Genomic DNA, 24,274 nt, shown 5'->3' on the forward strand with positions numbered 1-24,274 from the left:
CTCAAACCCAGAACCTCATGACCGATGTCCTTGCCTTCTAAAGACTTGTCGACTACGCAGATAGACAGTCAACTAGATTTTAGTATTCAGATACAAACCGCCTATCTTTCGTATAGTAATAATAATAATAATAATAATAATAATAATAATAATAATAATAATAATAATAATAATAATAATAAGTTGTAGTAGTAGTAGTATATTACTAGTAATATCATTGATAATTATATTATCTACGTAGGATATTTGAAAAGAGTATTTGGAACTACACACAGGATTTAGCTCGAATTGGCTCGACTCGACTCGAAACTTAACCCGAATTCGAGTAGAATTTCGAGTAGAGTTGGAGGAAGTTTTTCGAGTCGAGTCGAGTCGAGTTTCAAAGAAAACTTGCTCGAACTCGCTCGTGCCCATCCCTAATTGCAAGTGTTACACCTACAGGAAATCTAACCATGGACTGCTACGCGTGGTAGCAGTTGTTGCTTCGTAGACGGTAGTTTGAATAATGCAAAATATATCGCAAAAAATAGTCACAATTTCGAACATTTTCTTATCACTTGTCAGCGGTGTTTACTCATTTTGATTGTTGTCTATTAGAGCGCCATCTATTAGACAGCGCCAAGAAAGACAATGTTACATAACGTACTCACAAAGTACGTTCACATGTCATTCAGGGTTATGTCGTTGTTTGTATTGGTGAGAATAACTTGTAGTTTCAAGGATTAGTTTCTTGATGTAATTCTATTGAGTGGAGTTCGATTGTGGATTTCACTTTTAATGGGATGTTAACTGAAGGAAAAGAATATGGGCAACAAGACAATAGTCCATATCGTATGATGAAGTTGGACGTTGCTATGTAGTTAGAGTCTGTGATCAATAATGATGAAAATAGTTGTTCATTAGTTACAGAAAAATTCTTATTATGGATCAATTGAAGATATCAGTAACATTAGGTGACGAAGTTAAGGAGTACTTTGAGTCAAATAGACAGTAGAAGAAGCACGTTTAAGGTATGCTAACCTGTTCCCTGATAGGAATGTTCCTTCTGTAACGACTTTTCGCAGTATTATTCAATTATTTATTGAAACTGGAAGTATGCAACCCAGACAACGAGTCCGATCACGGCCTGTGACGAACGAAAATGCCGCAGTAAATGTTTTAGCTGCAGTTGCTGCAAATCCTCACATCAGTTCTCGGCAAATCGCACGAAGTTCAGGAATGTCGCAAAGAAGTGTTCTGCTCATACTGCATGAACACAGATTCCATCCATATCACGTTTCGTTGCATCAGGAACTACATGGGGACGACTTTCAACACCGCTTGAACTTTTGCAATTGGACACAACAGCAATTAGCAATTAATGATGATTTTATTTCACAGATACTTTTCTCTGATGAGGCAACTTTCACGAATACTAGTCAAGTGAATCGGCATAATATGCATTATTGGTCAGTAGATAATCCTCATTGGTTAAGGCAAGCCGAGCGTCAACGTCCATGGAGTGTGAACGTTTGGTGCGGTGTTTTAGGCACTCGAATAATTGGCCCATACTTCATAGACGGGAATTTGAATGGTCAAATGTATGCCGATTTTTTAGATAATATTTTGCCAACACTACTAAAAGATGTCCCACTTCAAACAAGAATGAATATTTGGTTTCAACAAGACGGATGTCCAGCGCATTATTCACGGATATCTCGTGAGGTTTTGAATAGAAAATATCCTGATCGATGAGTTGGACGAGGTGGTCCTCAAAATTGGCCTGCACGATCCCCTGATTTAACTTCTTCCGACTTTTTCCTGTGGGGAACGCTAAAAGCAAAATGTTACACGGAAGAACCAACAACCCCAGAAAATATGCATGTGCAAACATTAGCGAAGAGACACTTAGAGCAGTAGAATTGTCCTTCAGAAACAGAGTTGTAATGTGTATTGCAGAAAACGGACACCATTTTGAACATTTGCTTCGGTAAAATATGGAGCTTCCGATGGTGAGAGGCAAGGGGACTCACCTTAAACAAGCACCCCGATGGTGAGAGGCAAGAGGACTCACCTAAAACAAGCACCCCGATGGTGAGAGGCAAGGGGACTCACCTAAAACAAGCACCCCCATGGTGAGAGGCAAGGGGACTCACCTGAAACAAGCACCCCGATGGTGAGAGGCAAGGGGACTCACCTAAAACAAGCACCCCCATGGTGAGAGGCAAGGGGACTCACATTAAAAAAGCACCCCGAAGGGAACAAATTACTATTACGTCCACGTCGTTGTTCCTGGGTAACGCTAAAAGTAGTTTTAATTGTCGAGTTTATTTTCAAAACGGATCTTGTCCATTTTTTCTTTTTTAAATTGAGATATCAGTAGCTTTGAAATCTTTGGGGTCGTATCTTTCTGTTTATGAATTGGTTTCTTGCCAAAACTGTCTAAAACATTTAAAAAAAAGTAATTTGAAAAGTAGGTTTTTGTTCATAAGTGATATTGTCCACAACAACATGGCGCACTGATAAGGAAAGGATTTTTTAATTCCAAAACGGCTCTTTTCTATAACCATTGAATGACTAGTTGCCATTTTCGGTTCAAATTGTCTTTTGTCCCAATGCTATGCATTGCATCAGTAAGCAAGATAATAGTGTTGATACATATGATTAATATTAGTTTGGAATATATTATTTTTGGGAAAGGAAACATATTTAATTATTGAATGTTAAAGAAACTCAATGTCGTCATGTAACGTAAACACATGTGTATGTTTATGTGTTTACATCAATGTTTTGTATATGTGATAAATGTTATGTGTCGCTACGGCTAGACGCTTAATCGTCAGTTCGTATGCTATTGTAATGTGTAATTTGTAATGTTGTGATTCAAGAATGAATTGTCATCAAGTTGTAATACTATAACATTGACACACTTTGACTGTGGCATAATCGTTGAGTTTGCAGAAATTTGTGAGTCTGAGAATTTGATCACGATGTAATTCGGGTGAAACCAATGTTTTACCAATAGCTGAGATATACAGAAAGTCAACAACAATGAATTCCAGGATGTCTGGAATCCTAGTATAAAAACTTATGGTCTTGAAGAATTGGGATCAGAAGTGGACCATCATACATCGAGTATATACATAGAGATCCACTGCGACTTATATCACAGTAGTTACTTAGCTGTGATTCTATTCTACGGTTAGATCAGGAGATCCACTACTTGACCGTAAACCATTAAAGTGGATTATGGTTTACTAATAGTCAGCTACTATAGACTATTTCAGCGAGACATTCATCTTCCAGAACATCGACATCAGTTTCAGACATCATCACTTCAAAGGTACGTGTATCTCAGCTATGTCGAGTTATTCGTGGTTCCATTCTTAGATGCTTAAAGATATGTGATCTGGCGTTTATACACAGTCTTCGATCAGTTACAGTAATACACAATTTTATGGAAATACAAAGATTTCATTCAAAGTTAATTTAACGTGGTTTACTTCTGTTACCCTTAACCTACTCATTCTAGATGGTGAGTAGCAGCGATCTTCGACCGTCAATTATCATTTCATCCCCATGCAAACTAGGCACGACGGACGAAGGTTGTTATGGTGGAGATAGCTGAGGTTCGAATCCCGCGCTGGTGCAATTTTAGGGTTAAGAGTAATCTCACCAGACTTATGGTGGAGATTTGCTGGTTTGGTAACGATTCTAGGGTAGAATCCACTGTCTTATGGTGGAGATACTTTGGGTCGATTCCCGAAGAGTGCTAAGTGTAGTTCTCACCATTGTTATGGTGATGAATAGCTATGGTTCGAATCCCGAAACGGAATAATTTTAGTTTCAAGAATACGTTTTAATAGGTTATGGTTTAAGTCCGGTTTAAATATTTATAGTTTAAGTTATTTAGTATGTTAAGATTTTATAATATTATCGTTCACCAATTGAATACGAGATTTGGTTCGGATCTCGAATGACTAAGGCAATTGACTCAAGTAAAATAAGTAATTACGTTAACCCTCACCACCCACCCTCACTTCGTAATCAAAGTTGAATTAAGTATTTAGATAAATGAATGAAAACACTGTGTTAACTAGAGCACAGAAAGCGAGTAAGGGAATAAACATTGATGTGAATAATTTATTTGGTGTGAGGACACCGGAAAGACGAAATACTTCTTGTAGTCAGGACAAGGTCGCGAGTCCTAAAATTATTTTGAGTAGAGAACCAGTTTTCAATTTCCCGAGTAGTCCGGTAACTAAATCCGTATCAGAAGATTTTCCTTCAATCATAAATTTAGATCCGAAATTAATAAATAGTGACAATAAAAAGTTTAAAATGGCATCTAACATTACGTTTTATGCAGATATTAACAAACTACCTAAATTCGATCTGAAGAACGATAATGACATCGTTTCGTTTTTCGATGAATTCGACGATGCGTGTCAAATGGCAGGTATCGCCGAAAGCAAAAGAAAGGAATTACTGCCTAATATTTTCAAAGGAGTAGGGAGGCAATGGATTAAATTGTTCCTGAAACGGAAAAATACGGCAGAAATACAGTACAAAGATTTGCAATCAGAAATAGTAGAAGAGTTTACTAAATCTAATGTGACGATAGACATTGAAGATAAAATTAGGGAGCGTGTACAGCATGAAGACGAAGCCGTCATAAATTTTGTATATGACATGCTCGTTCTTTGTGAACGATTAGATTCGAATATGACTGACATTAAGAAAATAGGTATTATAGTTGGAGGATTACATCCATACTATATGGAAAAAGTAGGAACGCGAGAATACTCTAGCCTAGACAAATTCGTTGAGGATTTGCAAAAGATAGAAAAGAATAAATGTAAGATTGCTAAACGCGTGAACAAAGAATCCGGTAAAGTCACGATTAAAGATCTTGTTAAAAAGATTAGGGAGCAAGTAGAAGATGACGAAAGTGGATCTGATTCAGATCATGTAGTCGTAAGGAAAAATAAAGAAGAGAATAAGATAAAACAAGAGCCGCAGAGTATTACGCAGATCGCGGAGTTAGAGAAGAAGATAGACAAATTACAACTTGCATTATCGGCGAAAACACAAGACGAAGAGAAACATGAAAATAACGGACGAAAACAAGGAAAAAATCAGTATTATAGAAATAATAAGCAGAATAGAGGTAATAACCGAAATAATTTCCGTGGAAATGGAAATAAGAATAAGTATTGGTATAATAATGGTAACAGAAGTCAAAACAGCAGTAGAGGAAATAACGGGTTTTACAATAAGCGTGGTAATCGTGGTGGTTATTGGAGAAATAATAGAGGACGTGGTCAACAGGGAAACGGCAAGGGAATTGTCAGAATTCGTGTTGTCACCAATCCTATAATTTTAAGAATCAGAATCAGCAGAGATTTGTGCAAGTGGTACCAGCACAAGTAAATGGTACTACTTACTATCAAACAGCAGGTCCGAGTAATTTAAACGGAACACATCTGTAAATGGGCGAGGCGCATTTACAGGCAATCGAAATGTACGAACAAGAGAAATAATTGCCTCAGTTAATTTAGAAAACAATATGGTGTATTTACCATTGGAGATCGATGATAGACAGATTAAGGCGTTACTCGATAGTGGGTCACAAATTTCGATTATTAATGAGAAATTAGTGCCACCGAGTGCAAAAATAATCCCACGACAAACTAAGATCAAAGGTATCACGCAAAACACTCTTGTAATTAATAAATTAGCTGTAATCAAGTTCAAAATTTCAAATCAAACTTTTCACCAAGAATTTAGATTAATAAAAGATTTCCCATATCAAATGTTGATTGGGAATGATTTTTTGCAGAAACAAAATTGTCGAATTGATTATGGAATTGGTAAAATCATAGTTCAAAGGTTCGGGAAACCGATCAAAATTTGTAGAAATGATCAGGAAACCAGAACAGTTTCCGATAATATAGCAATTAGCATAAAAACAAGTTTAAAGCCGAAATGGGTCCTTGGACATAGAGTAAAGTTGTTACCAAGAACTAGGACAACTGTTGAAGTTAACCTAGTTAACTCTTGGGCGAACAACGAATTTTTATTAGAACCAGATAAATTGTTAGAGTCTCAATATAACATATTTGTACCTAGAGTGATATTGTCGAAAGAAAATCGGTGTTTAGAAGTAATCAATCCATCAAATAAGACAATCATGTTGACGAGAAATTTGAAAATGGGGGATGCAGAAGCATGTATTAGTGAATCAGAATTAAGACAAGAAGGATTAACAGACGATGAAATTGAAGAGGTGTTAGAAGCGAGGAAAAACTACGATAAAACACGGTTAAAATTTGGCGATAAGACTAAACCAGAAATTCAAAAGAAATTAGAGAAGTTATGCTATGATTACGCAGATGTTTTTGCGTGGAGAGAGAACGAATTAGGAAGAGTCAAGGGAGTAGAACATAAGATCGAGTTGGAAACGGAAGTACCGTTTCGACGTCAACAGTATCCAATACATATAGCTATGAAAGATAAAGTTAAAGAACAGATAAACATCTTACTCGAACAAAACATCATCGAGGAAAGTAATAGCTCGTATAACTCACCCATGCTATTTGTAAAGAAGCCAAATGGATCTATCAGAGCCTGTCTCGATTGTAGACTGCTGAATAGGCACGTAAAGTTCCACTCCGTGGCGTTGCCGCCTATACATCAGATCTTAACATGTATGGGTGGTCACAAATTCTTTAGTGTGCTTGATATTAGGAGTGCTTACCACACGGTATCGATTTCTAAGGAATCTAGGAAGTACACGGCATTCAATATTCCTGGCGTAGGGGCGTATCAATACTCTAAATTGCCGATGGGTTACATTCAATCGCCCGCTATATATACGAAAATCATGGCTATGACATTAGCTAACGTTCATCCGGAAGCGGTGTCATATTACATGGATGACGTATTCCTATACGTAAACAATCAGGAGAAGATGGTATCGGTATTACATTCAGTTTTTCAAAGACTAAGAAAATATGGCTTAAAGTTGTCGGTAGAAAAATGTCACTTCATGGAAGAGAAAGTAATGGCTTTAGGTCACATTGTGAGCGAAGCTGGTTATGAAATAAGTCCTAAAGTGATTCAGGCAATAAAAGCTTGTAAGCCACCCACAAGCGCAAAAGAACTTAAGTCATTCCTTGGGTTGACTAACTATGTACGAAAATTTTGTAAAAATTATGCAGAAATGTCATCTAATTTTCAGCAATTATGAAGAAAAAAACATAAATTCGTATGGACCGAGGAACACCAACTTAGTTTTGAAAAATTAAAGGAAGCGTTGATGAATGCACCGTTATTAGCACCGTTCCGTGAAAATCTGGAAACGAGAGTGTATACCGATGCGTCTACAAAATCAATAGGGGCTGTACTCATGCAAAAGCAATTGAATGGAGAGTGGACACCTATAGCATATTATAGCAGAGTGTTAAGACCAAATGAAACGAGAAGACATATAGTGGAATTGGAAATTTTGGCCGTGGTGAGTGCCTTTAAAGCATTCAATTACTATTTGTATAATAAAGAATTTGAATTATACACGGATTGCGGATGTATAAAATATTTACAGACAACGCCAAAATTATCACCAAAATTATTACGGTATAGTTTAGAGATGGCTCAATATCAATATACGCCAGTGCATTGTCCAGGTGAGAAAAACCCTAGTGATGTATTATCAAGAAACACGAATATCCAACCAACCGATGAAGACATTGATTTAGATGCGTTACCAGTAAAGACCGAAGACCTCGAAGTTAACATCACGTTCGACGAAGATGTGGACGTAGCTGAGTTGCAGAGGAAAGATTCTTTCTTCGGGTCAATAATGAAGGCAATAGAACATCCAGAAGAAGCAGATGAAAAAGCGGAAAAGCAAGCTCGCTGGTATGAAATTAAGGACGGAAAACTTTTCAGAACTCAGAAGATGGCTAATGGAAAGAAATTTCTATTATGCATTCCTTTTTCTTTAAGGGAACAAGTTTTCCAGAACTTGCATTGTTCGATATATGGAGGTGGACACTATTCCTACACGAAGTGTTATAATCGAGCATTAAAATCCATTTATTTCCCGAATATGAAAAGATTTTTCCAAGAGAAGGTCAGCCAGTGCATCAGTTGCCAAATTCAGAAACGTAAAGCTGGTAGGACACCACTGCATCCGCAAACATACCCTAGTTATATGCCATTCCAGCATGTAACTATGGATGAGATTGGACCGTTTAAAAGATCAAAAAATCATAGGAATAAATACGTTATTGTGTTCGTTGACAGTGCCACTCGTTACGTAATTGCTAGGGCAGTTCCCACTATAACTTCAGAAATTATAGCAGAAGTAATTTTTGAAGAATTGATTACAAAACATGGGATCCCTGAGATTCTTGCTATGGACCGGCACAGTACACACCGGAGCCGAGTCATGGAAGAGATGGCGGAGCGGTTTGGTATGAGGTTAAACTTTGCCAATACAGATGCCCACTACAACATCGGAACATCGGAAAGAGCTATAGGGTCAATCCAACAGATTATGAAGCACTATATAGACCGTGAATTTACAAACTGGGACGAAATCTTACCTTCTATAGTGTTTACCATGAATACACAGATTCATGACGGAATAAAACACTCGCCATATTATTTGCTTACAGGGCGTGAACCCAGAACGTTTTTGGAACAGGATCTGGACATACCTTGTGAGTATGTAGAAAACGAAGAGCGAATAAGAACTGTAAAAGAAGCAAGGAAGGTCGCGTACCAGAATTTGCAGAAGCGGTTTAAATCCCAAAAGAAGCAGATTGAGAAGAAGTTTTCTCAACCGAACTTCGACGTAGGACAAAAAGTTTGGATTCGTGAAATGCCAAGAAGAGGCATTCCAGCTTGTTTTGGAAAGCGATTCAACACTCGAGGAGTAATAGTGCAAAAGATGAATAATAACTCATATAAAGTAAAATACGAAAATAAGAAAGGACAAGAGAAGACGGACACCGTGGATATAAGACGTTTAAAACCATTTGTTGGCGCAAATGAGGAAGATTCGGATAGGCAAGACGAAGAGTCGGATTTAGACAGTGATGTCTAAAAGAAAAAAAACAACGCGTGGAAAACCAAGAGATTTTAAAACTCAAAGGACTACATCACGAAAAGTTAAAATGAATTTGCAACGATAAAACACGAATAAGTTTTAGTATACAAGTTTGTATTTTTTTGGTAGGTATCTGTATACAACATGTTTTTATCAGTGAAACAGCGAGGTGGACCGCTGTTTATCAACAAAAGTCCGTGTCCCGAAATCAAAGTAAATGTTGATTTCCATCTGAAAATTCCTTAACTGGTAAAAATATATTGTTTACAGAGCGTAAAGTGATTAGGAAATTAGGAAATTTTTTTTTAAAATTAGAGATATCTAGTAAATATGGTTAAATTGTTGAATAATCCAAGGTACATATACAAAGCGAACAAAATAAATAAAAACATAAGTATTAAATAAATAAGAGATATAGAAATAATTAAAATAAATAAGTAAATTCAGATAGTATTTCTAAGTTTTAATTGTTTACAGTTAACATCATGTTCAAAAGTTGCATTTTTCTAATACTATTGATTTGTATTGGGGTAGCAGAGGAAGAACATCAACAAATAACATTATCAGAGATTGGACTAGCTTTGACACAGAATGCTTATGCTGTTCATGCTACGAATATGGTGTTTACGACTGTCAAAATGCATTTAAATTTCCAAGAATCGGTGCCAGTACATGATAAATGTACTGACGCATACGAGATTTTAAATGAATATGCAGTAAAAGAGAGAGAATTCAGACAGAACATAGTAAATTTATTGCCCTGCCATTTTGTCTATGAAAATGGTAAAACTAGGTGTAATAATAATCACAGAAATAAAAGATTTATATTTTCGTGGTTACTGGGATTATCGTCTATTGGTTTATCGACGTATAACTTAATACATAACAAACAGTTGTTTCAGTCTATTGATAAATTAAATAAACATGAGAATGTATTAACTAATGAAATTAAAAATCTAAAAGAATCGTTTAATAATGAAATTGCAGTAGTCCATGGAATTGTCGTAAAAGTGCAACATGTATTGCAAGATTTTAAAAATAAAATTCAGGAGCTATACTGTTATTTGCATCAATCCCAACGCAAGATAATGGCGAACTTGTTTGCTCATCTTGTACAGGAGAGAGTGAATAAAATAGTAAATAGCATTTTAAATAATCAGTTAACATATCATATATTATCTAATGCTGATGTTAAAAGGTTAATTAGTCTTCATGACGTATTGAAAAATACTATTTATAGGTCAGACATTGGGATGTTTTACCAAATGTCTAGCGTATATTTAGTAAAATATCATTACGAAGAAAATAATGTGGATTTCATAATAAAAACTCCGATAATATATGATACTAGTATTTCAATAATGTATGACGTAACATCAATGGGCTACTTAATAAATAATACCCGGATATTTTATGAATTACCGGAAGCAGTTTATTTGGCTGAAGGTAAATTTCATTCATTAGACAAAAGTAAATGCGAATTTAAAAGTTTTCTATATTTTTGTGAAAGCATAACTATGGATCGTGAATCGAAATGTTTGAATAATATCGTATTAAATAATTCTTTGGAAGGATGCCAGCAGAATTCTGAGAAATTTTTGGGGAATGTGATATTCAGATATACGCACGCTGGTGTGATGTATTCTTCTGTTGAAAAAGAAGCGTACATGACAAAAGTGGGTGTACATCAAGAAGTTACTTCAACAAAACTTGATCAAACTAAAGCTAAATCAAATTTCATAAACTATGATAAATTTGATAACATAATAATTGGAGAACTGGTCATTCCAACCAAGAGGATAATTCAAATTCAGAATAAAAATATTAAATTGATCGGTAATTGGACTGAGAGACAAATAAATTTCACCTTGCATACGCAAGAGCTAAATAGTTTAACTGAAAAATTGTTAAAATTGAAAGTCGATACGTCAATCCCAGAACTACATCTAAAAACAGACTATATCATGTATGTAATTTTTGGAGTAATAATATCATTAATTTTGACGACAATATTGTTATTGGTACTATATTGTAAGCTTTATAGAGCAATACGGAAGTATAAAATTCAAAATCAGGAACAATAATAATAATAATAATAATAATAATAATAATAATAATAATAATAATCATAATAATAATAATCATCAAAAAGTAATAATAAAGTAAGCGTAGTATGTAAATCAATATTGTATGTGCCTTGGGTTATGAAAAATTTTTTTTTTACATTTTTGAGTATGAAGAAGAATGGAGTTTATTTAAAAAAATCTAAGTTGCAATAAAACCTGAAAAGGAATATCGGATTAACATTTAGAACAATTGGTAATATGTCAAGATACTTACCTACAGCATGAGGTAGTTGTGAGTTGAGAAGCCTTTGGTTATGTCATCCTAGATAAAACTAGGATTGGTCTATTTGATTTGGTGAAACGAATAAGTTGTTGAATAAAAATGGATACGCAGTACTAATACGGCAAAACTCTTAGTTTTGGTAGAAAAAATAAGCAATAGAAAATAAGAATAGTTAATAGATCATCATAGATGAAAATAGATACAAGCGTGTAAATAGATAATAGCTAGGTTAAATAACAACAGAATATTAGTGAAATCAGTAGCTTCAAGCTATAGAAAACAAAAGCGAAAAGAAGAAAAAAATAGAAATAATTGTCTATTAGTAAGGCTAGATAAATAGACAAATCATAGATAACGTAGATGCTAGTGATATGAACTAGTACAGTAAGCTTACACATCTAGAATAAGAAGTCGTAAAAAGTACGGAAAAAGTATGAAAAAGTCGTTAAAAAGAAGTAAATAGTTTGAATAGAAAAGTACGAAAATCATAGATAATAGACGAGAAATAGTCAAAAATAGAATACAGTCATAAAGCATCATATTTATAATCATCGTTAAGTTATATGTAAACACATTATTTTTGTCAAAATTCATTTTCTAAATTCAAGTTTTTTTTAAAATGAGAGGAAAATTATTGATTTATTATTATTATAAAATGATCAATTGGCATATGGATTATTTGTATAATAATAAGTTAAAGTATTCAGTCCATGAATATCTTCAATATTCATGTAAATACAAGATTCAGTTTTGTAGATTTTCTGTCTTCTAAAAGATACTACTCGCTGAATCCCGACGGAATTCTGGCGCTCGCTTCTTGCGTTCGTGCGAGAGGAGATCGGTTGCTAAGGGGCGTGACTTACGAGAAGATGGCCGCCGGCTAGCAACAAGCCACTCCTACTTGTGACGAGTCACTCTCATTCACAACGATTTTGAGGCTTTATGAATGATTTCTAAGTACAGAGAATGTTGGAATGTTAAAGTAAGATAGATTAAACATCAATAAAGATAATAGTACCTACAGACAACGTTAAAACTAGCAGTAAAGTGTATTTAAGAACAGAAATATGCACGAAAATGTAGGATTTTACGACTTTGAAAAAAAAAATGACAAAGACAGCGTCAAACGAGTGAAAATGTAAGGAGGATAGCATTTTTGTATCCGAATAGGTTACATAACTATGGGAACACTAGTCATTATTTAGAATATGCATCGATTATGCATTTTATAGAGAATAATGAACGATTTATGAACATTTGGACTAGGCCTATGCAAGAAGTATGTAAATATTTTTACAGAAGAGAGTAATAGACCGAAACGCGATTTCACACTTAGATTATTTATATTTACAGGCATTATGGAGAAGAAGTTTATCGTACTTGCTATTGCATTAACATCTTTAACAGTATTAGTACTAGCGACGTCTATAATTATAATTTATTTAGTTATTAAATTACGTAGATTTAGTAGAAAGAAAGAACAGGAAGGAAGTGTAAAGAATAAAAAGCTATATGACGATATTAGTAACATAGAAAACTGCGGATTATTTCCAATCTATGCAGAAGTAGACAAAAATGACACTAAAAAGCACACTTTTAGCACTAAAATAAATGCAGATCACTATCACAAGCAAATAGAAAAATCACAAAATAACTCAGACACTGGTGATACACAAGAGAGATTGCACTGCACGAAAACCAAGAGGGATGCACCAAAAATCACGGAATTATCCAATTTCGAGACGGAAAACACGGATAGACTTTCACACACAAACTCGAAAAGTGAAAAACTTTACATTCGTCCCTGTGACGTGGTTATACTGTGAACAATTTTCCGAAATTTTCACGAAAAGTGCGGAGCATGTCTCCAAAGTTAACTTTAACTATTGAAGCGACGCGACAAACAGGATGAGACGTGGAGATTTTTTTCAATGTCAGTGTCAACGTTGCTGACACAACATTTTGCGGAAGGAAGTGCATCAGAGTTGCTAACTCTACATATAGCCAACTTACCATTAGTGAAGTGATTAATATTTTTCAAGTTTTATTTTTTGTGTTGAAAAATAATGCAACGACAAGAGACGTTGTTTAGTGTACTATAACAACATAAGTAGTGTATTATAAAGTGTATTATATTTATGGAAAGCATCAGTGATAAGGACACTGATACTAGTGACACAAATGCAAAGATAATAAACACTGGTTTGGACTTTGCGACTGAATGAAGTGGAAAGTTTCCGAGAACGAGAACAAGAAAGTATATGTATGTGCAGTTCCGAGCACAGGAGATGTTAGACGATTACAATTAGTTATGTATATAACTCAACAGATGGCAGGAGCCCATACTTTTATGAGGACTCCTGACAAGTATTTTGTTTTAACAACAATGAATGTAAATAAATGATGTTTTTATGATTTCTTTTGAATGTGATAGATGAATATAAAACTATATACAGGGTGATGGATAAATATACTCAATTATTTTATGGTCAATTTCAAGGAAGAAATTGATTCGAGAACGGAGTTCTCTCATTTTGAAGGAAGGGCATGTTGATACATATGATTAATATTAGTTTGGAATATATTATTTTTGGGAAAGGAAACATATTTAATTATTGAATGTTAAAGAAACTCAATGTCGTCATGTAACGTAAACACATGTGTATGTTTATGTGTTTACATCAATGTTTTGTATATGTGATGAATGTTATGTGTCGCTACGGCTAGACGCTTAATCGTCAGTTCGTATGCTATTGTAATGTGTAATTTGTAATGTTGTGATTCAAGAATGAATTGTCATCAAGTTGTAATACTATAACATTGACACACTTTGACTGTGGCATAATCGTTGAGTTTGCAGAAATTTGTGAGTCTGAGAATTTGATCACGATGTAATTCGGGTGAAACCAATGTTTTACCAATAGCTGAGATATACAGAAAGTCAACAACAATGAATTCCAGGATGTCTGGAATCCTAGTATAAAAACTTATGGTCTTGAAGAATTGGGATCAGAAGTGGACCATCATACATCGAGTATATACATAGAGATCCACTGCGACTTATATCACAGTAGTTACTTAGCTGTGATTCTATTCTACGGTTAGATCAGGAGATCCACTACTTGACCGTAAACCATTAAAGTGGATTATGGTTTACTAATAGTCAGCTACTATAGACTATTTCAGCGAGACATTCATCTTCCAGAACATCGACATCAGTTTCAGACATCATCACTTCAAAGGTACGTGTATCTCAGCTATGTCGAGTTATTCGTGGTTCCATTCTTAGATGCTTAAAGATATGTGATCTGGCGTTTATACACAGTCTTCGATCAGTTACAGTAATACACAATTTTATGGAAATACAAAGATTTCATTCAAAGTTAATTTAACGTGGTTTACTTCTGTTACCCTTAACCTACTCATTCTAGATGGTGAGTAGCAGCGATCTTCGACCGTCAATTATCATTTCATCCCCATGCAAACTAGGCACGACGGACGAAGGTTGTTAATAGTGATAAACAATTAAATTTCACGGGATTTACATACATTTCTCCTTCAAGAAAGAATATTGTGTTATCACCGGCTATAACTGAAAATTTGATAAGGTTTTAACGATAAGGTTGGTTTTATTTACTACGACGCCATTGTTGGAGTAGCAAAAGTAGCTTGAAGAGTGTAATGAAATCACTCTGTCCTATTAAAAAGAAGCTTTCCGGCGTAAATGTCCACGGAGATGGAAAGATTAAAAGATTTGAAAGAGGAGGATGTTATTATTACACCAAGTCCACCTGGAAACGGCAGGAAGAAAATGCGTAATCCTGACAAGTGGAAACGCAAAATGTAAAAATTAAAAGAGTCAACCTATTCACCCAAATGTTTGCACGAAACACTTTAACTGTAACCATGTAGGAGGAAAGACTTAGATGTACAGAAATGTGTATGCAAGATATTTGCAAATTTCACCAATGCTTCTATTTGGTTAAAAATAAAATAATCCAAGACAATTTCATATTAAAGCATACGAAACTTTCAACACCACAACGAAAAAGACCAAAGAACAACAGGGGAGAAGCAACACAGCTTTGTATTCGATATTACGATCCGAAATGTGATAGTGACATCAAAACACTGCTGATAGCGTGTAAGAATTTTTTTGTTGTGTGTTAGGAGTATCTGAGAAACGGTTTAAGCTAATATGTAAACGGAATTTTGAAAGTGGATAGCTGGCATCAGAAAACAGAGGAGGAGACCATAAGTCCCATATGTTTGAAGCCAAGAAGAAAACTGTTAAAACATTCATTGAAAGACCAGGCCCATATTTAGGTAAGTGCTATTCTATGCTCGAGCACAGGGCGGCAGAATTTATTGGGCGGCAAAATTTTGGAATTTCTCTAAGATTCACAATAAAGTAATATTTAAAACTAGCAATCTGCAGAGTCCCGCGCAAGGGCGAGAAAATATGTTAAAAAAGTCATCCTTTCCAACCCCATTCCAAGCGGTGAGGATGAACTTAAAACATCATGAAAAATGATACCGTTAAACTTAGCGACCTCGAAAACTATGAATTCAACACTAATATCTGTCGTTTTCGATTACTTTTAAAATCTCGCCCCCTTCCTGGGGAGTGGAATATGACCTTGAAGTTGAAATGTATTAAAGCTGTCGTTATACATCTCAGCGACCCCCCACCCAAATAACTGAATTCAACTATAATAATATTGGTCGTTTTTGAGGGGGCGGCAAAATTGTGCGGGGAGGCAGCAAAAGGGCACATAGGCGCACAATATTATAAAAACGGGCCTGTGAAAGACTGATTCCTGTACAGAAACATTATTGCAGACGAGAAAATGGAAAGAAGCATTAGCTGCCAAGTTATTTGTCTGTAGCAAAACTTCACCAACTGTACAATAACGATGTGGAAAACGATCTTCGGGTTCCATACTCTTATTTGTAACTGAATACAATATAAGTTTTGGAGGTCCTGCTGTAAATAAATGTTCGAAATGTATCCAGTTTGAGTTGAGACTTCAATCAGGGAATACCTCTTGTGAAACTGAATTTTTGATACATAAGAGAAAGGTGAAGCCATTCATTCCTTAATGAAAAGTAGAAACAATGATGCAATCACTTTATTATTCGATTCGCAAAAGAATCATGTTCTCCCTCGAGTTCCAGATCAAACCGCCTATTACAGCAGCACAATTTTACTTGTTTAATTTTACGATTTACGAAGGAACGTCAACCGATAGGCAAACAAAGAACAAATTGTTTACACAGTATATTATTGGACAGAAGCACACGTAGCCAAAGGATCATCGGAAATTGCATCAGTAGTGTTTCATCGTCTGCAAAACACGTCATGTGAAGGCGTATCAGAAATTCGACACTTTGTAGATGGATATGCAAGGCAAAATAAGAACTCTGCCAAGATTTGCATCATGTTCCATTGGCTGAATGAATGCACTATATCTAACTTCTCCAGGACACTCCTATCTCACTTCTCATCGTGTTTTATAATAGGATTGAGCTTGAGCTTAAGGGTCGTGATACAATGATACAGCCTAAAGGATATGCTAAAGTGTTCCGTAATCATAAATAGTAATCGAGATGTTTGACGAAACTGCCTTGTACAACTGGAAGTAAGTATCGTAAGAAATAATGAAGAATCCAAATGAATGGCACTTCAAATTCCACAACTGTTAAATTAAAAGTTATGTTCTTGCAACAGTACCAACTTCACCCATTGCAGTAAGGGGTTCGTATTTAAGATTTCAAAGTTGCCCTCCTCCCCCCCCCCCGGTGGTGGGGGAAGGGGCTCGAGTGTGGTATTATTGGATGTCCCCCTTTGAGGCGAACAACTTTTGATACAACTTTTTCAAAATCCGATTTGTAGTTTTCCAGATATTCAAAAAAACAGTTTTAAATGCCTCATTTTTCAAATGTTTGTCAGCCATTTTGATTTTTGTCGATTACAGCGCCATCTATCACGCAACGAAAAAAATGTTCAATACAAAAGTTACGTATTTTTTCACGGGGAATCAGAATATGGAATAAAAAATGGGGGTTCCTATTTAAGATTTCAAAGTTGCCCCCCCTCCCGCCCCCGGGGGGTGGGGGCAGGGGTCGAGTGTGGTATCATTGGATGTCCCCCTTCGAGACGAACAACTTTTATTACAACTTTTTCAAAATCCGATTTGTAGTTTTCCAGATATTCAAAAAACAGTTTTAAATGCCTCACCCGGTATATATATATATACAGGGTGTTTCAAAAAGACACGGCAAAAATTCAGGGGCAGATTCCTGATGGGTAGACAAGTAAAAAAGTTCATATGAACATATGTCCGGAAATGCATCGTTACAGAGCTATAGCCACTGACACTACCTGACGGTGTGAAATAGGCACCTTCTGTCCGGAACTGTTTCCCGACGTATTACCAGAGTGTCTTGTGTGAAAGAATATGCAACACAGGTTCGAACGAAATTAATTATGCCGATTGCGCGTTGAATGGTACAAGAGTCAGAAAAAAAAACTCACAAATAATGCATAATAAGTGGTACTTTTAATGTCCGTATTGGAAAGTGCAACGCCAATACAAATGGCAGTGAGAAAAACGCACCCAAAAATGCAATTACACATGCTCATCAGGCATAAGAAAATACCATAACGAAAGCATCGTGCAGGAGCTACAACCCAAGGAATGAAGGAGGGAAATGTTCAACGCAAGATGTCTCGCGAGTAGGTGTGGAGGAGTACCATGGCTGACAACAAGAATCATTGCTGATGGACAGCATTTCTAATTAGATTAGTTACAAGTTAAAACATAGCATTTGCCGAAAGGTGCATAAAGCTTTGGACGCACTCTCAGGTGTAGGAGGCCATTGCAACATTAACATCTCGAAGGTATTGAAGACAGAAAATGTACTGTAATTGGAGCTGGGTACAATGTGAGCTGAAGTGACAGTAGTGGTGTGAAACATAAGTGTACATTGCTTGGCCTTCACGCTTACCAGATCTAAATCCATTGAACTATTACCTGTGGGGACATTTAAAGTCGTTGGTCTACGCATCTGCTTTGGATACTGAGGAGACGCTTCGTATTCGTATCGAAGCAGCTTGCCAGCGACTACGGAACACCCCTGGTACTTGGGCACGCATTCGTTCATCCATGCGGCGACGGGCTGCAGCTTGCATTCGGGCAGAAGGAGGACATTTTCAGCACTTACTGTAAGGTACTACAGTATCGATTTTGTAGCGCTGGCGATGCACACAATTTATTGTTTGTGGTTGTAACTCTTGTTTGATGCTGGTTCTTTGGACTTTATGACTATCCCTGTGTCGTTTTGCTTTTCTCACTGCCATTTGTATTAGTGTTGCACTTTCCAATACGGACATTAAAAGTACCACTTATTATGCATTATTTGCGAGTGTTTTTTTCTGATTCTTGTACCATTCAACGCGCAATCGGCATAATTAATTTCGTTCGAACCTGTGTTGCATATTCTTTCACACAAGACACTCTGGTAATACGTTGGGAAACAGTTCCGGACAGAAGGTGCCTATTTCACACTGTCAGGTGGTGTCAGTGGCTATAGCTCTGTAACGATGCATAACCGGACATATGTTCATATGAACTTTTTTACTTGTCTACCCATCAGGAATCTGCCCCTGAATTTTTGCCGTGTCTTTTTGAAACACCCTGTATATATATATATATATTAATTTCATTTTATCTCATTCTTATATTTATTTAATAATTAATTCCAATTTAATTGTATAAAATTATCGAGGAAGAGGACTAATTCGAAAAAATATTATCAATTTTTTAATTATTTAGGACCAAAAATAGATTCTTTAAATCAATATTATGAGAGCTCATTGACAAATCAACTCAGTATATGCTGACATACTATATAACTTATTTCTTCTATTTGGGCATAATTAACATAGCGTTGATAAACAATATTTGTATCGATTCATAGATGTAAATAGCATAGAATTCAGAAGTACGAATTACAAAGAAATTATAACAATATTCAAATTGAAATAAAACGAAACTTGATCAATATCATTATCAGGAACAATACAAATAAAGAAATTATTATATTAAGAATCAGCAAAGTTTAGGTGGGTTAGAATACCGTATAACATGTTTCATTTCTTCAAGCATATCTATCATAACTTTTAGTAAACAATATTCGTATTCATATCTCAATGTGCTGAAATCTAGTATCCATAATTTTTATTATTTGTATAAAATTTAAACAAAGTACGAATGGCAAATGAAATTATAACTATTTAAAGTGAAATAAAACAAAAGTCAATTGAATATGTTTTGTCGGACGCCACAACATTAGCTTAAGTTACATTGCCAAAGAGTTCGGTTAGGTTGCATTGAATTACACAATCATGAATACAGTACGGCGTGTCCTTTACTTCAATAGTACTTTGGTTTTTATTTCGAGAATTTCTGCCATCTAGGTAACTATTACGAAATCAAATTCGATGCAAATTAGATCTATTGTTTGACTGATTCCTAAATGTTCTACGATTAATATTTCTGTTGCTTCTGAAATTAGGTTCGCTTACATTACCGGTACAATTGATAATGCACTGCTCAGTATTCGTGTCCGATAAGTGTTGTAATGATGGCTTCTGAATGATGGCTTCTGTCAAGGATACCCTTACCGTATCACTTCCCTCTAGGCATAATATATATTACCAAAGCTTTTATGTACTTATTATCATTAATACCCGGGTTAGAAGCGGAGGTAAGGGACTTAGGCACATAGTAAAATAAGTATAAATAATTAATATGCCTATAACTTTTCAACAAATGAGTGTATCTTAAAACTAACTTCCCCATTGTCTTTCTGATTAAATTCTAGCCCGAAATTAAGTATCGCATTGCTCTATTCCCATTTTAAAAAACTTGACCTTAATTCAAAATGGCGGATTTCAAGATGGCTACCGTCAAGGTTATACCTATCATACGACTTCCCCCTAGGCCTTACATTTATCTACATGGTTGTTCTTTCATTAACACTCCGTTTACAAAGGGAAGTAAGGGACTTCTGAAGTAATCTTTAATAAATAACCACATCACAACTCTTAACAATTATAAAAAATAGAAAACATGCACCATGGTAAAAATTTCTGTCATCACAAGTAATGAATATATGTTCTCTATCAGCAAGAAAAATTTCATTGAAATCGGAGCCGGACAATTGAGTGATGTCCCTTGTTAGATGCCTTAAATACAGATAACAAGTTACTATGTGATATAGCAATCTAAGCTTTTCAGAATTAATTACGAATTTGTCCCTAATAAATATACGACAATTTTCCTTTTATTTGATCAATTGATACAAACTGTCAGTCTTCATAAAACAGATGAATCTTACTTTCGGTGCATATATTTTCAATAAAATTCCGTTGATTCTACTTTTCAATTCGTTTTAAGTGGTAGATTTTCAGTTATATTTATATTATACAGTTAAAACTAATTTCTTGCGTGAAATTTTATGGACCCAAATTAAATTCATTTCCGCTGTGTTACCTATTGTGTCATAGGCTGAATGTTTCTTGGAAACTTAAATATAAAATTACTAAACATAAACAAAACTTTAGCTAAACAAGTGTAATGGTGCACTTGGTGGAGAATTACAACAAAATTGATTTGTGCGCTTTATAACTAATTACCGTCTATCATTTGATTGAAAAAAAATAAAAGGACAGTATTTATCTTGCACGGTTGTTGAAACACATTCGATCTTGACCAAATTTGGAATAGTGATACATTTGCACAAAACAAGTAAGCGTTTGAAATATTGCAGTACGTAAACCTTTGACTCCCGAGTTATTGGTCATGAAATTTAGAGTTCGGACTTGTTTATCGATTATTAAAAATCTAAAATTTATTCGTCAATAAAATGTGAACCAAGTTTCGTCATATCACACTGAACTCGTTAAGATCTACTTCCACTTAAAATATGGTCAAATGGTAACCTTCTTGGTTCCCAAACTATTAGCAATGAAAGTTCAGGTTTATTCCAAGTAGTCCAATTTTCGAAAAAAAAAGACACTATTTGCTTGAAAAAAAAAGTATCCTAATTCAGTCTTCATTTGACATTGGGTAGAACTTAGCATTAGTAGGAACATTACATGTTATGATTTACATCTTTCGTCTCCGAGATATTGACAATCAAAGTGAAAATTTGTACTTCTTTTCGACTTCTCCTAATTCTGAACTTTGATGGCCAATAAAGAGAAAACAGGGAACAGTATATCTTAATATTTCATACGCATACTGATCCTATCATGGTCTATCATTTTAAATGCGTTTAAGTACAGACCTATGGTTCCCTAGTTACAGACAATCAAATGTTGGATTTGGATTTTAAAAACTGCTAAATAGTGGGCACTTATAATAAAAAATTGTTAGAAACCAGTGAAGGACGATTTTTTTTAAAAACTATACAAAAACTAGTAAGTTGTCATTATTCCTTACTAACTAGCTGTAAGAATAGCGTGAAATGTTACATTGTATTAAAAATGTTTATCAAGACAATTTTACAATATAATGTTGAGACAACAGTTCTTCAGGAATTAAAATTTACGTGTAATTTAACACATTTATAAATAATTTGAAGAAATCCTATTTTATTTATTGGAGCTAAGAAAGGGTAGGTCCAATAAAACGACGAAAGAACATTAACAAGAATTTTAGAAATGATCCAAAAGCAGATCAAAACATTGTGATCTTGCCAAGAATTTTAGGAATGATCCAAAAAATGCATGAAAATATTGCGATCTTGGCCAATAATTAGTTTTTGGGTCAGGGGCCACAAAACTTTGAACGGTCCCTGAATAGAGTCTTCGTATTTTCTACGGAATATGCACATCATACTGAGTTAAGTAACAGTTTGGGTTTGGCTACACTACATGTAGTTCTCCAAATATAAGGCGTACAAGAAAATTTTTGAATAAAATATGTTGGATCTTTTGATCCAAATATCACTTCCTCTTATACAGTTCAACGGGAAATGAGAAACACATTAAATCTCTCAAAACCGATATCAATAAAATATTCGAGTTATATTCGAAGCATAAAAAATAGTAGTAAATTAGTAATTAAAAAAAAGTTCATATTCTTTTCTCCATCTGTGATATTTTCTCTGTATTTGAATAATTGAATGTGTATATCTATGCTTTTCTAAGAATTCACCGTGAATTTAAATGTCTATTATTATAAAACTAATACTTACCACAAACTGATAACGTTGTACGGAGTCCAACAGACAAAAAATACTACAACTATAACAATTGTCATTTTTAGTGTTCGTATTTTGGCTTTGCCCAGATACCCCAAACTTGAACGACGAAATCTGTCCGAGTCTGAAAGATAAAAATTAGAACTTAATTTAGAAGAAAGACATTGATTAAAGTATGTTATACAAAAGAAAGTATTTGCCAGGACTATTTGAACAAGTAAATGGAAAAAAGAGTACTAGTCCAAAATCGTCTATATTCGGTTTCTTAAACGGAAATCAACGCTGAATACAGAGACTATATGCTGAAACTGAAAACTGCACAATATTGAACTCAAAACAGGAAGATTTTTCTCTACGATTGGTGAAAGAACAGTACATACTCCTGGACTTGTACTGTTCCTCCACTTACTCGCACCGGATTAGACCTTTGAGCATCTTATGTCTAAAGCAGCTCGTACAGAGAACTTAATAGAGATTGACTGTGACATGTATTTGATAAAACTAACTTGTTTTCATTGTTGTTATGTTATTTGTGAATCAGTTGATTGTTATGCGTATCAATAATTGACATGATGCGCATAACTATTCCGAGAGCAACTAGTCATTTAATGCATCAAACTGCAGAATATTAGTTTACGTCATGGTCTTCCAGAATATGTGAAAACTTATGACAATATTGATGGATTGTCTTCGAATATTTAGATGGTGAAGAAGCCCTAGTAAATTTTATTAACTGACTCAGTCTATAGAAAATCAACGACAATCAATGTGAAAAAGATACAATATATCGCCAAATTGATTAGATATGTGATAAACGAAACTACTACTGTTCACAGTGAAAAACTGCAAGTCAGGTGAAAAAGAAAGCATCATCATTCGTTGTGTTTTCTGATTTAATAATTGTCATCCAATTTTGTTAATGTTTAGTCGACATTTTCTGACAATGCGTTTTATGTATCACACATTTTATATTGTTTGTTTACTTAATGTGCCTTTAAAAGATAATAAATGTTTTCTTTTAGTGTTAAATCGTTATTTCCTATGCATTTTGGTAGATAGATCTACTTTGAAGTAAAAAACGGTATATATATATATATATATATATATATATATATATATATATATATATATATATATATATATTGTAGAGGATATCAGGCTAAGCGCCTATTTTGAATTCTCCCTTTATGTAGTTATTTTGTTTTTCAAACAAGAAATTGTAATTCTTAAATAATAAAGAAGATACTTCCCTATGTTGTCACCTCATCCCAATACAAATTCATGCTTACCATTCTCTTCCTAGTTTCCGTAACTTCACCAAAACAGACTCAGCCACGCCGTTTCAGCAATTAAACTTCCCTATTAACCAAGATAATTGTGATGATCTAGTCATCCACGTGCGGAGCACCAGGAAGAAGCGAAAGCTAGGAAGTAGAACAAAACCAGGGGACACGGAACCCTCGAGGTGAGAAGTGTGACAGGAGCCGCCAGAAACACACTTTGGACCCCTATTCAGAAGAGTCGTCGTAGCAGCAATTGAGAGACGGTTGGCAC

The 24,274-nt window shown here is 34.9% G+C and overlaps 1 protein-coding gene across 1 annotated transcript in view; it reads right to left on the reverse strand.

Annotated features, from left to right (window-relative positions):
• LOC145679209 (adipokinetic hormone/corazonin-related peptide receptor variant I-like) overlaps positions 1-24,274 on the reverse strand; it is a 426,835-nt gene that overhangs the window by 36,527 nt on the left and 366,034 nt on the right. Inside the window, exon 5 of the mRNA XM_081749797.1 lies at positions 22,715-22,844. Within this exon, the coding sequence (XP_081605923.1) occupies positions 22,715-22,844 (130 nt within the window). The remainder of the gene's footprint in view (positions 1-22,714; positions 22,845-24,274) is intronic.

The sequence above is a fragment of the Thermobia domestica genome, chromosome 2, assembly GCF_964235325.1.
Source record: "Thermobia domestica chromosome 2, izTheDome1.hap1.1, whole genome shotgun sequence".
NCBI lineage: Eukaryota > Metazoa > Arthropoda > Insecta > Zygentoma > Lepismatidae > Thermobia > Thermobia domestica.